The sequence below is a fragment of the Mycteria americana genome, chromosome 5 (genome assembly GCF_035582795.1).
Source record: "Mycteria americana isolate JAX WOST 10 ecotype Jacksonville Zoo and Gardens chromosome 5, USCA_MyAme_1.0, whole genome shotgun sequence".
NCBI lineage: Eukaryota > Metazoa > Chordata > Aves > Ciconiiformes > Ciconiidae > Mycteria > Mycteria americana.
Genome location: NC_134369.1, coordinates 19,846,933 through 19,861,550, shown reverse-complemented (window position 1 = coordinate 19,861,550; position 14,618 = coordinate 19,846,933). Strand labels below are relative to the sequence as shown.

Below are 14,618 nucleotides of genomic sequence, written 5' to 3'. Positions count from 1 at the left end.
TGCAAAATTGGTTAGTGAACACAGTGTAACATACATACACATTCTGAACTTTAATTTCCACTGTTTTGAAATTTCTTCTCTTTACACTCTAAAAACTCAGCTATTTCCTAATTAATGGAAGATGTCATTTACATCACTTTTCCCCTTATAGGCTTTGATTTTCTTTGTCTGTGTATATCAGTTGAAGTTGTTCATCTTAATTCAAAGTTGCTGAACTCTTGTATGGATTGTCAGTAAACTTTCCTGAATAGATTAATCATGAAAAGTGCATTCATTGTTACAGTGCTGAGGATCAGTTCCATTATTTATCCTTTATTTTATTAGAATTATGATAGTAAAGGAAGTAACACAAAAAAAAATTATTCCACTTTTTTTTGGAAAAAATTTCCAAATTTAAAAAATACTGTCTTAAGTAATTATTTTCTCTTGAAAACAGAAATTTAGTTTTCAGTACTGATTTGGTGATCAGAAACACTGAGATTACCAGAAAGAAATTGTAAATACTGGATATTTGTTTTGTACTAATTTTACCTCCACTTTCACAGAGGGGATAAAAATGCTACTGTTTTGTGTGGCCTGAAGGAGCATGTATATTTGTACAGATTAATCAGGAAATGAGACATGTACATCTTCAATTACAAATGTATGCTTTGTGGCACTCAAAGAAGGTGGCCTCAGAGATGGTATGACACATTTGCAGCTGCCCTCAGGAAAGTTAGGCTAAATTTTCCAATCGCTTGGTGAGGATAGTCTCCATTCTCTCATGAAAGTACCTGTTGCTACTCACCAGGTCCTACATGCTGCTTTCATTGTCTCACCAGGAGCATATGTCTTCCCATTCAGTGTACACGGGCACTGCTTAATGTGAACACATGTTCGATTCTTTGAGATGTCGTCAAGAACAGTCCCTGCCAAAGAAGATAAACAAAATAAATACTTTTCCGTACCCTCACCTAGCACTAAAGCTATTATACCTTGAATGCCTTCCAAAATTAGCTTGAGAATGCTATTCTTGCACAATCAGTGCCCATACTTAGAGATAGAACGTGCAGGACATTTTCTCTTAGTTAAAATAAAAATGAGTCTTTACAAGTGATAACAGTGTTTGGCTACTCTGTTATATGAAAGTCCAGACAATTGTCTTCATTTGAAATTTGAACTTAGTTTGAAATAACAGTAAGCTTGAATGTTATTTTTTCAAAATTTTTTTTTTTTTGCTATGACACTAATTATGTTGGGAATTTTTAACAATGGACACATTCTATTTCCTATTGTACCGAGTCTAGTTTTAAATATGCAGCTCACAACACATTACTTTTGACTACTATAAAATAATGATGATATTGATGTAAATACCTACATCACAGTAACCTTGGAAGATATTTCAGTTCTGAAATTTCAAGAAACGATGCAAATGATAGTCATATTACAATTTTTGTAGGAATTTAATCTTGAACTATTTTAAAGGGATTTTACAAAATGCCCATAATATTGCAGAACTTCTCTGAGGTATGCTACCTCTTGCTGGTGCCCTAAAAGGCTAGATACCTGTTTGGGATAGGACATTAATTAAGCTTACTCAATATATATATTACAGTACAGAACTTTAAGCAGGCAGCATATAATTATCCTATCACGTATTACAGTCTTGTGAGGAAAATGCTTTCACAGCTCTGTTCTTGCAAATAGTGACCAAGGATCTTTAAGGACCATGACTATTCAAGACTCCAGTTATATTATGTTACCTGAGAAATGGCAGCTCTAGAAGCACAATGCCCTGAAATGCACTACTAGTTCATTATTAAGAAGTCTATTCCACTTGACTGCATATATATCAAAAACATTTGTATGGGCCATTTAGGATATGATGAATACAGAAATTATACCTTCTGGACAAAAGCAACCATAGGTGCAGTGACTGGAACAGCTGTACTCTGGGTTGGAACAGGTTTTAATACATGGAGAACCACATTCCTCATAGATTTGGTTAGCAGAACATTTTCCCACAGCTGCAACAAACAGTGAGTTTGTTAAGATTTGAAGTGTAAACATAGAAGAATCTCTCATCTACCACCTAAGATGGAGAAGACCTTGTGATTTCTGGCACTAATGTTCTCTTATCCTGCCTCAATACTCAATTAATCATCTGACTATTCATCATTACCATCATATTCGCTCTAGCTTTTATTAATTTTTCATGCCCTATTTATTAGAAATTCCTTTCAGAAGCTTGAAAAATGGCAAACAGGCTATATTGCAGCCTAAAAAACTACCACAAATCAGATTTTTTGTAGTACTTGAAGGACTTAAAGAATATAACTCTTGATCTTCTGTATAGTTCCTGCTTCTCCAACATTATCTGCTTTTCAGAATGCAGCTACCTAGCAATTCTAATATATGGAACTCAGAAAATGCTTTATTATCTGATAAATTCAAGCAGAGGTTTTCCTTATCTGAAAGAGTAAAAATAAGTGAAGTAGGGAAATAGAGGTAGTTAGAGATGAGGCTGACAAAGAAACAGTAAAGACTGTTTCTTTACTGTTCATTACCTTTGTATATTTGGCATTTATTTGCAAATTCTTAGATTATCAGGTTTGGTTCTTTAGGAAACAAGGGTTCCCATTCCCTTTTTTTTTCAAGCTTTGCCTTTTATCACTTTACTACCAGTCCTAGTAATGATCTACTGGCAACATGAAAACTGCTATTACTTGGAGAAAACCAGGCTATTATTTTACTGTGATTAGTAAGAATTATTGTACAGTTCTGTGAATGCACACAGTGCCTTACTAATATTTATCTGAATCTATAAAATGCCACAAGGAGTTGACAGTTTTGAAGGATTAAAACCAATTGCAGACCAATCAAAGAATAAAATGGGTTACCAATATATGTAAGATGGATAACCTTGGAGAAGAGGAGGGAAAAAATTATTTTAGAAAGAAGTACAATTTTAAGGTGCCAAGGATAATAACGGAGCTTAGTAAGGAATGTTTTCAGTAAGTATGAGGAAAGAATGAAAGAAAACTCAATGTTAAATACAAAACAAAAAAATGAAGAGTGGCACCAGTACATGAAGATCAAGAGGAGAATAGAAGAATATGGCACTGGAGATATGGGGAGGGCAAAATCATGCAAGGCCTTGTAAGTAACAATGCTGAGATGATAGACTATAGCAAGTTAAACAATCACTTCAGGAATATAATTGAACTGGGATTTCACTATTCTTATGCTAAAATCTAAATGCTAACCAATCTTAAAGATTTTTGAAACAGAATAATAATCAAGGAATAAGGAGAAATATATTCCTGTCAAAGCAATTTACTTTATGAATTTGCTACCTATGACCATGTATTCATATAAAGGATAAATAAAAATATGATTAAATGATATGCTTCTAAAGGACAATATCATATTAAGCAAGGTTATTTTGAAAGCTCCTCTTTTTTGACCTGAGCTGCATCTCTGGTAATTTAGTGTGCGAGTTGGTTTAGACATAACATCAATTTAAGTTACTTTTAACATTTTTTATGATCAGCATGTTCTCTTATAAAACAATGGATCCTGCTACGTAACACTGACCATAGATTGAAGTTTCAGGTGGATTCAAAAAGACTGCAAAAAGTGAATCAGAACTTTGATAACAAATAGGCACTTGAAAAAAAGTGTGTCTAATCATGTACAGCTTGGAGAGTAAAGCAAGATTTGCTTCTTATTTACTTCAAACCAGTAGCTGTAATTAAGAAGGTTGAGCATCGGCAAATGGACTACTGAAAATCTCCTGTGAATAAAAGAGGCTATGACAATTGTTAGCAAAAAGGTTCAAAGACTTCAGAGGCTATTTAAAAGTTCTCTTTCTTCACTGGCTAATTTGCTAAGTACAATAATGAAAAAACTGTACTAAGAGAGAACAGCCTCCTGTTGGAAGTCTGAGAAGTTCAACAGTTTTCACTTGGTGGATGTTTCTCTCTTTTATGGTCCCTGATCTAGACATAGGAGTTATGTTTCCTCCTTCTCCTTTGAGGTTTCCATGTTCTCCTTCTTAATGCTTTACCAAAGACCACTGTTCTTTTAAGAAAATAATTTGTTTGATTCAAGACAGTAGAGACTTTTCTATCAGTTGATTTAAATTCCAGTTAATCATCATTCTCCCTCTATGTAAGATATAGCAAGGTTAAGTACAATCTCCTATGAATAAAACATTTGAACTTACAGCAGAAGTTTTCAGTTCTCCAGTTGAACACCATTTGATGGGACATAGCACATTGCCTCGAATACTCTGACAGCGTAGAGCAAGTGCAATTGTTTTGTCCTGGCTCACTGCAGTCCTGCATATCAAGCTGGCAACGAATGACAAACCCATCCTTTGGCACACTGCAGGTCGGTGACACTAAGTTAAGGAGCTGAGAGCAGATCATGGCCTAAATAAAAAGAGAAAGAAAATTGTTCCTAGTGGTGTTTCCCCCATGTAAAAACCACAATAGAATTTCACTGCTAGTTATGATTTTCTGGTTGGTTTGTTTTCTTTTTTCCCCCTACAGTTTAGTAATATGTATTTGACTTAAAATGCATGAGAAATTCATTAATAGAAGGGAATATAAATCCATTATATAATAGAAGGATCTTGATACGTTGAATTAGTTCCACTTCTCACTAAGTTGAAAAATAAGTCATTCTTTCAGTACTGTCAATTCCCCTAAAAATGTCTGAGGGAGTATGTTGTCTCATGGAGATTCAGTTCCAGGACAAACATCCCCAATGTGAAGATAGCAACATTCATTCCCCTTTGAGCAAACATTTGATACGTTTGTATTGCCTATCATGTTGCCTTCTGCAGTATAAGGTCTCAAAGAGAAACAATGTAAAAAGGTTAAACCTCCCAGCCAACAGAAGTTCTCCACCAGATCAAAGTAATTTTTCAGTATGAATACAAGTAATATTTACAACCCTCTTCTTCAGAAAAGTATCTTCCTCACAGGACCTACAGAAACTCCTGTTCTTTATTCCAGCTCTTCTTGTTAAAGAGGTGCTACAAAACTAATGTTTCTCTGTTTTTCTGTTCTGAGAAAAGGAGACTCTCAGAAGTATTCTACCTGGCTTTTCCTCTGTAGTATGAAAGCTAAAGTTTTTAGCAAGAGAAATGGCTTCTATGAGCAGACTAAGAGATTCTTGGGTTGCTAGAAAAATAAGATGAAACTATTAAGGAAAAAAGAAGAAAAATCTATTTCAAGAGAAAACTTTTTAAGCATTCTGTAATTACTAGTAATCTATATAATGTATAGATTGTAGACATATATATATTGTACAAACAAGTACATGAGAATTGCAAAGTAAGACCATATTCTTGTGAGGAAGTATAAACAGAACCAAAGAGCATGATCGTTCTATGTAAAGTGAAATGCTTTTTAGAGGATAGCAATGGGTACTTGCCATTAGGTATTCGGTGACTTTATGACCTCCTAAGTAGAAAAAAGAACAGGTTGCTGAGAGAAATTGTGGAGTTTCCATCTCCTCAGCCTGGAAGGTCCACCCAGGAGATACTCAAAACCTGCTAGGATATTGGCCTGGACAACCTGCTCTAGTTGAACCTGCTTGAACAGAGGGATTGGACTAGATAATCTGAAGAGATCCCTTTCAAGCTAAACCATTCTCTGATGCTGTAAAATCTGTGTGGGAATGCAAAATTTGAGTTTCCCTGGTAAAACAACTTAACGGGATCATTCTAAGTAGGATTTGATTCCTGTATCTGCAAAATCTAACAAATAAAAGTTCTTTGCTGCTACCAAGCTTCCTCTTTCAACCACAGTTACATGGATGCATCATGTTTCAGGTACGCTGATTTTCTTTTCATCTAGGATTGGAAGTGGTTGATAGTGGTTGGCCCTGTTATGAACGCTGTTATCTGGGAATATGTTTAAAGCATCGTTGAATGTCTTCAAGTCTGTACACCTTATAATGTCAGGTCTCTAGTTGTTCAATAAAAAGTTATTTAAAGCTTCACTGGTTTCCATGAATTTCCTGTGATCACCTGCATGAAATTTCAGAAAGCTGTGAGCTAAATGCTGGTAGGTTTATATGAGCGATATAAATCCAGCCTCAAAAATGCCCACGGGCCTTTTTCAAAATGTATTTTAATGCAAAGAACTCCTTTCTCATACCATGCTATGCAAACTTTTAATGAAAGTCAGTTTTATGAAACCACTGCCTCTCTGTTGTTGGTTTCTATCTATCTTTCCACCTCTGTTAAGAATTGTGCTGCAGAAAAGCCAAGATCTTTCTTACGTATTTTTTGTGAGGAATGGTGGAAATTGATATCTCCTCAGACAGGCAGATCTCTGATGGATCATCCATTTTTTGTAATGCAGCAAATTTATACGTATCCAGTAATTTACCTGTAAATTGAAAGGTTATAATTTGTCAAGAAAAAGCCCACATGGATTTGTTTAATTGTTGCTGTGATGTAGCAAAACTCAGATTCTACTCTTTGACTGTGAAAGGTCCTACTAATTAATCTTACCAATGATAACAACTACCTCTTTTGCCCTTTACCTGGAGTCTATTCAGTAAAGCATACTTTTATCACCTTGATTATTTTTCTGAGCTATTTCCTAGTCTATCATATCTACTACCTTACACGATACCAGCTGCTACTGTTTTTCTGCTTTTTTCCTGTGTTATCTTTTGCCAGCTGCTAATCCATTCCTCTTCTCCTCATCCCCCATTCTTATATTTTACCCTACATATGGAGTTAAACTCATCCCAACCCAAAAAATATTGTATACTTCTTAGAATTCTTTTCTGTGATGTGTATAGAGAACTGCATCTGGCTGTGTTGATCTGAGATTAGTTTACTGTGCAATTTAATGTCTCCACGCTAGCACTGTAGTTCAGATTAGCAGTGTGTTTTTAAAGCAAATCTTCCAAACATCCCCACTCTATACAATTTGATTTCCATTGTGGAGTGGTCTTGGCATACAGCATTCCTTTAAGATGCAACCAAGCCAGAAGATGTGCTCCAAGAGCATGTGTAACGAGCTCCAACTGCTAATGGACATTAGTTCAACAGACCACATTAGAGTGACTCTGAAGTGAACCCCCAAACCACATAGAGCACAGATGTCAAGGCCTCAGCACCCACTGTTTTGTTCTAAAGATCCACCCTTATTGAGACACACTACTTGTTAATGTTCTTGTCCACTATGTTCTTTTTATTATAGCCTCGTTCTGGCTTCTGCCTAACTTAATCATTTCCCTCACTGTGCCTTGCTATGAACCTAGACTGTTCTGAAAGTTAGGTGAGAGTGTGATCCTTACCACCTGTTGCTAAAATGTAAAAGAGTCCTTATCACTTGTCTGAGGAACCCACAACGTTATCATCATAGCAAATAATAGTGTGTAGCATAATCATATGATAGGTATGTTGGTGACCTATGGGAGTGCTTTACTCAATTCTGAAACTGAGTGAGCAGTCAGACCAATGTTAGTACAATATTAAATTTCCACCTTGTCTCAGTTTAACCAGTTCTCCTTCCATCTGACCTGTCCTTAGGTCTTACCTTCACTCACAAATTCATTCAACTCATAACCATCATAATTTCCACACATTCCACAGGTTTTCCCCATATATTTTTTTTCAGTCAAAACCTAAAATAAAATAAAACAAAACATTTAAAAGGATCACCCTAAGTAAAATTATCTATACAGCATTACCTTTCTCAAACAAATTCAGTTCAAGGATCCAATTAAAGGTGACCCTTCTCATTAATTTCAGTGACTTGATTGGAGGAAAAGTTTTGGAAGCAGTAACTTCTTTTCCCAATAGGCAAATAGTGATTGTGATTTTTTTGATTTAATAAAAGAATAAGATTCTAAGACATTTGCAGAAAATTGAGGGGGATAATATTCTAAGGAGCCAGAAAAGATAGAAAAGGAAATGATGCTGTTTCCTTGCTCATATCTTTGTTGACAGACCATGAATTTCAGGTTTGTTCTCTTAAGAAATTGAAGGTTACAGGAAGAAAATCTGTTTTCAGAAGAAGGTTATTCAATTATCTATTGCTCTGGAGAGTAAAGTGGTAATATTACTACTGGCAACAACCAGTGAATTATTATGAAAACCTTAGATCAGAGGAAATAATCTGACTGTACCTAGAATATAGCGTGTACCCATCACAGTAGCATTTCCTGTTGTATGTATGATAGTAATGCTGGTAAATCTCCCAGACAATTTATTACATAACAATCTCCTTGTTTTAGCAAACTTACCAATTCAGAATTCAGTGTCTTTTGTGGCATTAATATCACAGGTCACACAGAGAAAATGTATCCTCTTCTCTAAAATATATCAGGGATTTTGGAGGGAAAACATGAAAAGATTCAGAAAAAGGAAAGAAACAAAGGAGCTGGTAGGAGCACCATATGTTTGAAACCAAAAGATGTCCAGCGGAAGCACAGTAGAAATGACAAAACTATGGCATACACTATTACATTCTACACAGCTTTAAACAACTTCAGCATCCATTTAGCATAACATTGTAGCTGCTGGAATAGCCTGAGGAAAGTTTAAAATTTGTGAAATTGTCCACAAATCTCAACATTGGTGGCTTTAGTTAACTACCAATGCTGGAAGTGAAAGGAACATGCAGGTATAAAAAGCAAAGTTGTATATTTCAAGAGGAATGGATGAAGCAGGAAAAAAAAAGTCCAAATAGTAAACACATGCAAAAAGCACCCGTTAAGTATAAAGACATCTTGTCATTCCAGTAAGTCAGTGAGAATTTTCTCTTCTGCTTTATGAGAACATTTTACTAACCATGAGATAGTCATCATTGTTCCACATGACAACTAGCTCCATCTCCATCAGCTTGGCCACCAGACGGATGTTGCGTCCATAGGGTGCTATTTGAATTCCATTGCTGGTGTAAGGCAACTTAATGACACTGTAATAAGGCGAGAAGAGAAACTGACCTTTTCATATCAATATTGTGCAGGTATTAGTTATCTTTTTTAGATATAGTACACATGCAATCTGAGTACTTGCAGCAACATGGAATAGATTTTTTTTTCCTTTGTAACTGTAACATTTCAAGATATATTAAAATTTCTGTTGATTGAAAATCTATGTCAGCAGTTTCATAGAAGAATCAGCAGGAGATGGTTGCATACTGATTATACTAGTGAAAATGTTTGCACAGGACTTGGCATTTTCACTTGGTTTGGTTTTATTGGGATATAGTTATATGTTTCAAGAACCTGTAACAATACAGCTTGTGTGGTAGAACTACTGTTTATTATCCTGAAGAGCTTCTATAGACTACAGCCTGTTAATATAGGAATTATTGCTACGACGACTGAAAACTGACAAGGTTAGAGAAACCTATAATGGGAATGTTGTAGCAGAATTAGGTTTTCATCCTTGCAGCTGAATTCTAATGCTACAAACTAACAACAGTAAAGAACAAAATATATTTTGCTAAGTACTCAGTAAGTATGTGATACAATCATAGAAAAGTTGGTTGGAAGGGACCTTCTGAAGTTGCCCAGGCCAGCCTTCCACCTGAAGCAGGGCTATGTGCAACACTAGACCAGGTCAGTCATGGCATTTGGTTCTTGTGAATATAGGACAAAAATTTAAAATGCAGATCATTAGGTTAGGACCATAGATTTATATAGTTTTCCTGGAACATGAACTAATAAAGGAAGTTTTTCTAAATACAGTTTGCTAAATTAAGGTATAGCTGCAAGTTGTCTTTGTCGTGGTGGTTATTGTACCCAGTTAAGTATAATAAGATGCAGACAATCCACAGTCAATTATTTCCATTATCTGCATGTACTCATAGACAAAAATTCAACACTGCCTATCTGATAAAAATGCTGAAAACTTCCCCGGAGAAATTTCCTTGTATGGGAGTAATTTGTCTAGAAGAATGAATGATGCAGAACCCAAAGGTTCCCATCAGTGTAATTCCTCAGTAAAACAGCTGTTTTCTGGACATAGTAATCCTTGGAATAATATGAACAGTTGGTGGTCACATACACAAGGACTTCTTTGTAAGCCTCTCCAATATTTCTCTGTTGGTTGTATACTTCAAAATTTCTCCTGTACCCTATATATGCTATCTTTAGCACAGAGGGTTCAGAGTTATCTAAGTCTCAAATCAAATGAACTCTAAGCAAAACATAGGAATTTCAATTAATATCTACTAAAGGGTATAAGCAATTTCATCTGTACTTGTAGTAGAGACAAGCATAAGCAGACTTGTAGTATCTGGGAGACTGTAGTTTCAATGTGAGAACTGTTTTGGTCTGAGAAGGTTAGTTTATCCCTTTGCTTACACAAATATACTCTAAGCTTGATTCAAATAACTGCAAATTAAATACTTATCTAGAGAGTGTGAATGCTTGATAGGAAGAAATGGGAGTAGAGTCCAGTTAGGTGTGCTAACTTCCATAACTTGTTAATTCATTTTTGATACAAAGTAGTCTTTAGTGCAACTGCTATATAACTCCTTGCCTTCTTTAAACAATTTTTTTCCCATTCATCGCAGAATCTTACCCAACACTCCTGATGGAAATGCTGCCTTTCTCAACAATGACAACAGAAGGTCCCAGCTCAACAATGATCCTTGCAATTTTTTTGTCCAGCCCACGGCGGAACTGAATGTTGAAGTCTGGGCTGGTTTCATCACATACAGTTGCAAAGATATAGTTGCAGGTCCCAGTGAAGTCATACTGGTATTTATCAAAAGTTGAAAAATGTCCTCCACCCCAAGTAGAACAGGAATCCTTGCTCAAAACTATAAAAGTGAAAGAGAAAAAAGGATTTAGGTCTCCTAACAACATATTTGCTCATTCTGATTGCCCTTTCAAATATAAATAGCTGGAAAAGCTAGTAAGGTTATACTCAGGTTAATTATGTGAACAACATCCTAGCCATTTTTTTTTCGTAAGCTCAAAATTTTATCTCGGGTCAGGAAGTGAAACAGTAGTTGGAGTCAGAACAAAATTCTTTTTTACTGTAAGCAGAGGAGACCTCCCTAGCTTCCTAGCTTGGGAAACACACTTCCATCTCCTTCATGGGTAATATAAAGGTTTACCTTCTGATTTCAGTCTGCTCGATCTGTTTGCAAAGGTGACAGCTTGCTACCAGAGAGACCTTTAACATCTCAGGCACAACGTTTACGAAGCTATCTATGGCATTACTGTATCATGATTCATTGCACAGTCAGATCATTAGATATCAAAAGACAGTCTTCAAAGCCCAACTTGTAAATCCCCACTTTTTCGGCTCTGTGTTTGGGTGAAAAAGTTCCAGCCCGCTTTGTAAATATATGGAATGTTTTAATCATTTTTCATTTTTAAAAAGTAATCACTTTTCATCTGAATGGACAGATTTTAGGAGGTTGAAATGAATCATATTAAAAGAGATACAACTCCAGCGCTTGATGTTAGATATTTCTATACCTACTTAAAGCATTTGAACAGTCCCTCTGAAATTGATAGAACTACTGAAGTAAGTAAACTCATGTCCTTGGTTATATATTTCCAGACCCAGATCATTACTTTTCATTTTTTAATTATTTTTGCTTATGGAGTTATATGAAGCTCAGGTGTCTTGGAATATGACTTAGAAGCACAAAGTAGCAGGAAAGTTTAGCAAAGTCTACCTGCAATTTATATTCACTCCTTTAAAGCCAAAACATTTCTTTTTACTCTTAAAGACTCATCAAATGACTACAGAATGCTACTGTTTTTATTCAGGTCTTGTAGAAAATACTGTTTCCTAATGAGCTGTTACTTGTTGGCAAAAAGTACTCCTCTTCCATACTTCTGTGCTGTTGACTGGAAAATAGGAATGGGCTAATTGATATTATTGATCCTTCACGCCCAATTCCAGCTAGTTTAATATATTGTGCTTAAGTGATACTGACCAGCAAACCTCAGCTTTTTTAGAGTGTGCCAAGGAATGATTACCTGGGATTGCACAATGGTCAGAGTGCAATAGTTACCCCTTTCTATAAATATAGCAGAGCCTTCAGTATATTTGTTTTTATTTAAATCTTACCAGAAAAAACCCAAACCAAAACAAAAAACCAAATGGGAATGTCAATAACTCAAGAAAGTTTAAAACTAGATTATATATTTGTCTTTTGAGTTCAGTTTTTATTAAGTGATATCTAGGGATTTTCTTCTAATTTGTGTATATCCATGACCTACTGTTCCTCTTGTTGTAAGGACAGAAGACAGAGATGAGTTGCTGAACATTTTTTTTTTTTGGCTGATCACAAGTACTCAACTATTTTTACCTTTAGGATGAACTTCATGTAGCTTTTCCATGCTTGTGCTGAATGAGAATTCACCTAATTCAAGACACTCTCTGCTTATTCTGCCTAAAGAAATGCTTCTCATTATAATAAATGTGCATTTCATATAATTCTTTTTGCTCTACACCTGTGTGTTTTCCCCAAACTAGATTAAGAATTTCATTGTCAACCACTGAAATGCAGCAACTTTTGGAGTACACAGAGTTGCTTTTTAACAGTATATAACAGCAAAACACAGTATTTTAATGTAAAACATTAAGATTATGGATTACTAGGAAGAATGTCTGTAAATACAATATGATGGAAAAATTGTTCAGAATACTAGGACTAATATCCATATTTATTTTAGAAAGGATCTAGTGAAAATTGTGTGTTTTCAGATGGGTTATAGCCTTCTGTATCCTGTCTTAGCAGAGGAACAGCATCTCCTGTAAAATACAGTATAGCATGTTAGCATGATGACATTTATTCATTCTTGTCATGGATGTGGAAAAATAAATGTTTAATGAATGAAATTTAAATTGATAAGTCAGTGCCTCACATTTCTTCAGAAAAGAACATGTGAAAAGTTGTATTGCTTCTGACCAAGGGTTGACGTAGCTCGGTATTTTGTTTCCAGCAGTGATCATTAAGAGACTGTCCAAAGGAAGAGTACCATCAGGTCAAGCACATATACTTCCCCAGATATGCTCTCAGTCTCCAGTTATTTTCAGTTCAGGTGATTTTGTGAGGCTATTGGAATTTGTCTGCTCACCCACCTTGTGCTCTGGCTTCCAAGTACTTGTCCAGCCTCCTTTTGAACTGAATTGAAATTTCTTTGTAACAGAAAATACCACAATCACTGCTGTCAAAAGTTATTTTAATTATGAGTTAACATTTTAACAGTATCTGCCTTTCCAACAGTACTTCTGATAGCTAATATTTTTAGTACTTTAAAGCTATAATATGCTAATTATTTTGTGCTTTGGCATGGCACACGTTTTTATGCAAGTAAGATAGTAGTATCTTACTATCTTTTGTATATCTTAGACTTAGAAGGACTAGCACAAATTTGCAGTAAGTAGGTGGCTGGAGTTAATTTTGCTTACAGATTTGGGTGCATGCACACAAGTCATTCTTAGGAGTTAAGGGAAAATTTCTGGGAAACTACCAAAACTATGGCAACAACAGCTTCAGCTGGCACAGCTGGATGTTGAAGCAGAGATCTATCCATACCCTGACTCCTCACTAGCTGCTGGCTATAAAGGTGAGGAAGAACTATTCCATATGATCTTTCACTTGCACATGAATTTGTTTTAACCTGCAATCTTTAAAATAATCTCATAGATGTACCCTATACAGACAATCACCTTTATTTCATTTCCTGGATTTTGCAGCATCAAAAGAATCCATTTCCTAAATTCTTAGATAATATTAGGCTGTAATCTGCAGGAATTAAAATCAAACAGATCACACAAATGACCTCAATAACAAATTTCTAAATGTGGAAGGCTACTAAACTGCTCACAGTTTCTATCCTTAGGCACCAAAACCTTAGCATGGCACACTAAAGCACTTTCCAATTAGTGTAAAACTTACCAGAGCGAGACAACATATTTTACCATCTTTTTATAAGCAAACTCTTCATTCGGAATTTCTAAAACTAATGCTTTAAAATGCGTGGTCCTTGAGGCAAGGACTTATTTTTATTATGTGTTATAGTGTTGTCTACAATATGGAATTGATGCTGAATAGAGTTGTTACTCATAGTTGCAACATGAACATTAAATACCAGGTCAGGCACTTACTTCTTTGCAGAGATTCTTTCTGTTTTGAGAGGAAAAAGTAGGGCAAATAATTTCCTTCAAAAGCTGTGAAAGGAAAAAGACAACAGGAAGAAATTATCCTCTGAGCACAAAGAAGCTGAATATTTTTATATTTATTTATTTATTTTTAAACATGGTACATGTCAAAGCAGGGCCAACACATATGAATTGTGTCATGCCACACAAAACTGAATGGAAATTATAGTGGAAAACCACATAATTCAGCTTGTAATGAAAAATTCTTCTGCAACTGGTAAAATGTTACCAAAAGCTGCCAGAAATCCTATGCAATAGGGAATCTCCTGTACTTCATCCTCAAATCCTATGTTCCTCGCTAACAAAATGTGGGATAAATCTTTCCTAATGTTTTTGAATTCTTATTGCACCACCTAGGTAGAAGTAGTGGAGGGAACAGCCAGAACTGGGAAAATATAGGAAAAAATAATGTCCCATGTGTTCTTCACAAGAATCATGGGATCTGTAGCTGAAGAGT

General features: G+C 35.4%; 1 protein-coding gene across 1 annotated transcript in view; it reads right to left on the bottom strand.

Moving 5' to 3' along the window:
• Positions 1-12,333, bottom strand: part of MUC6 (mucin 6, oligomeric mucus/gel-forming) — a 31,338-nt gene extending 19,005 nt beyond the window's left edge. Inside the window, exons 1-8 of the mRNA XM_075501616.1 lie at positions 12,303-12,333; positions 10,553-10,793; positions 8,810-8,936; positions 7,554-7,641; positions 6,280-6,389; positions 4,211-4,418; positions 1,887-2,009; positions 788-908 (exon numbers count right to left, since the gene is read on the bottom strand). Of these exons, the coding sequence (XP_075357731.1) occupies positions 788-908; positions 1,887-2,009; positions 4,211-4,418; positions 6,280-6,389; positions 7,554-7,641; positions 8,810-8,936; positions 10,553-10,793; positions 12,303-12,333 (1,049 nt within the window). The remainder of the gene's footprint in view (positions 1-787; positions 909-1,886; positions 2,010-4,210; positions 4,419-6,279; positions 6,390-7,553; positions 7,642-8,809; positions 8,937-10,552; positions 10,794-12,302) is intronic.
• Between the last annotated feature and the right edge of the window lie 2,285 nt (positions 12,334-14,618).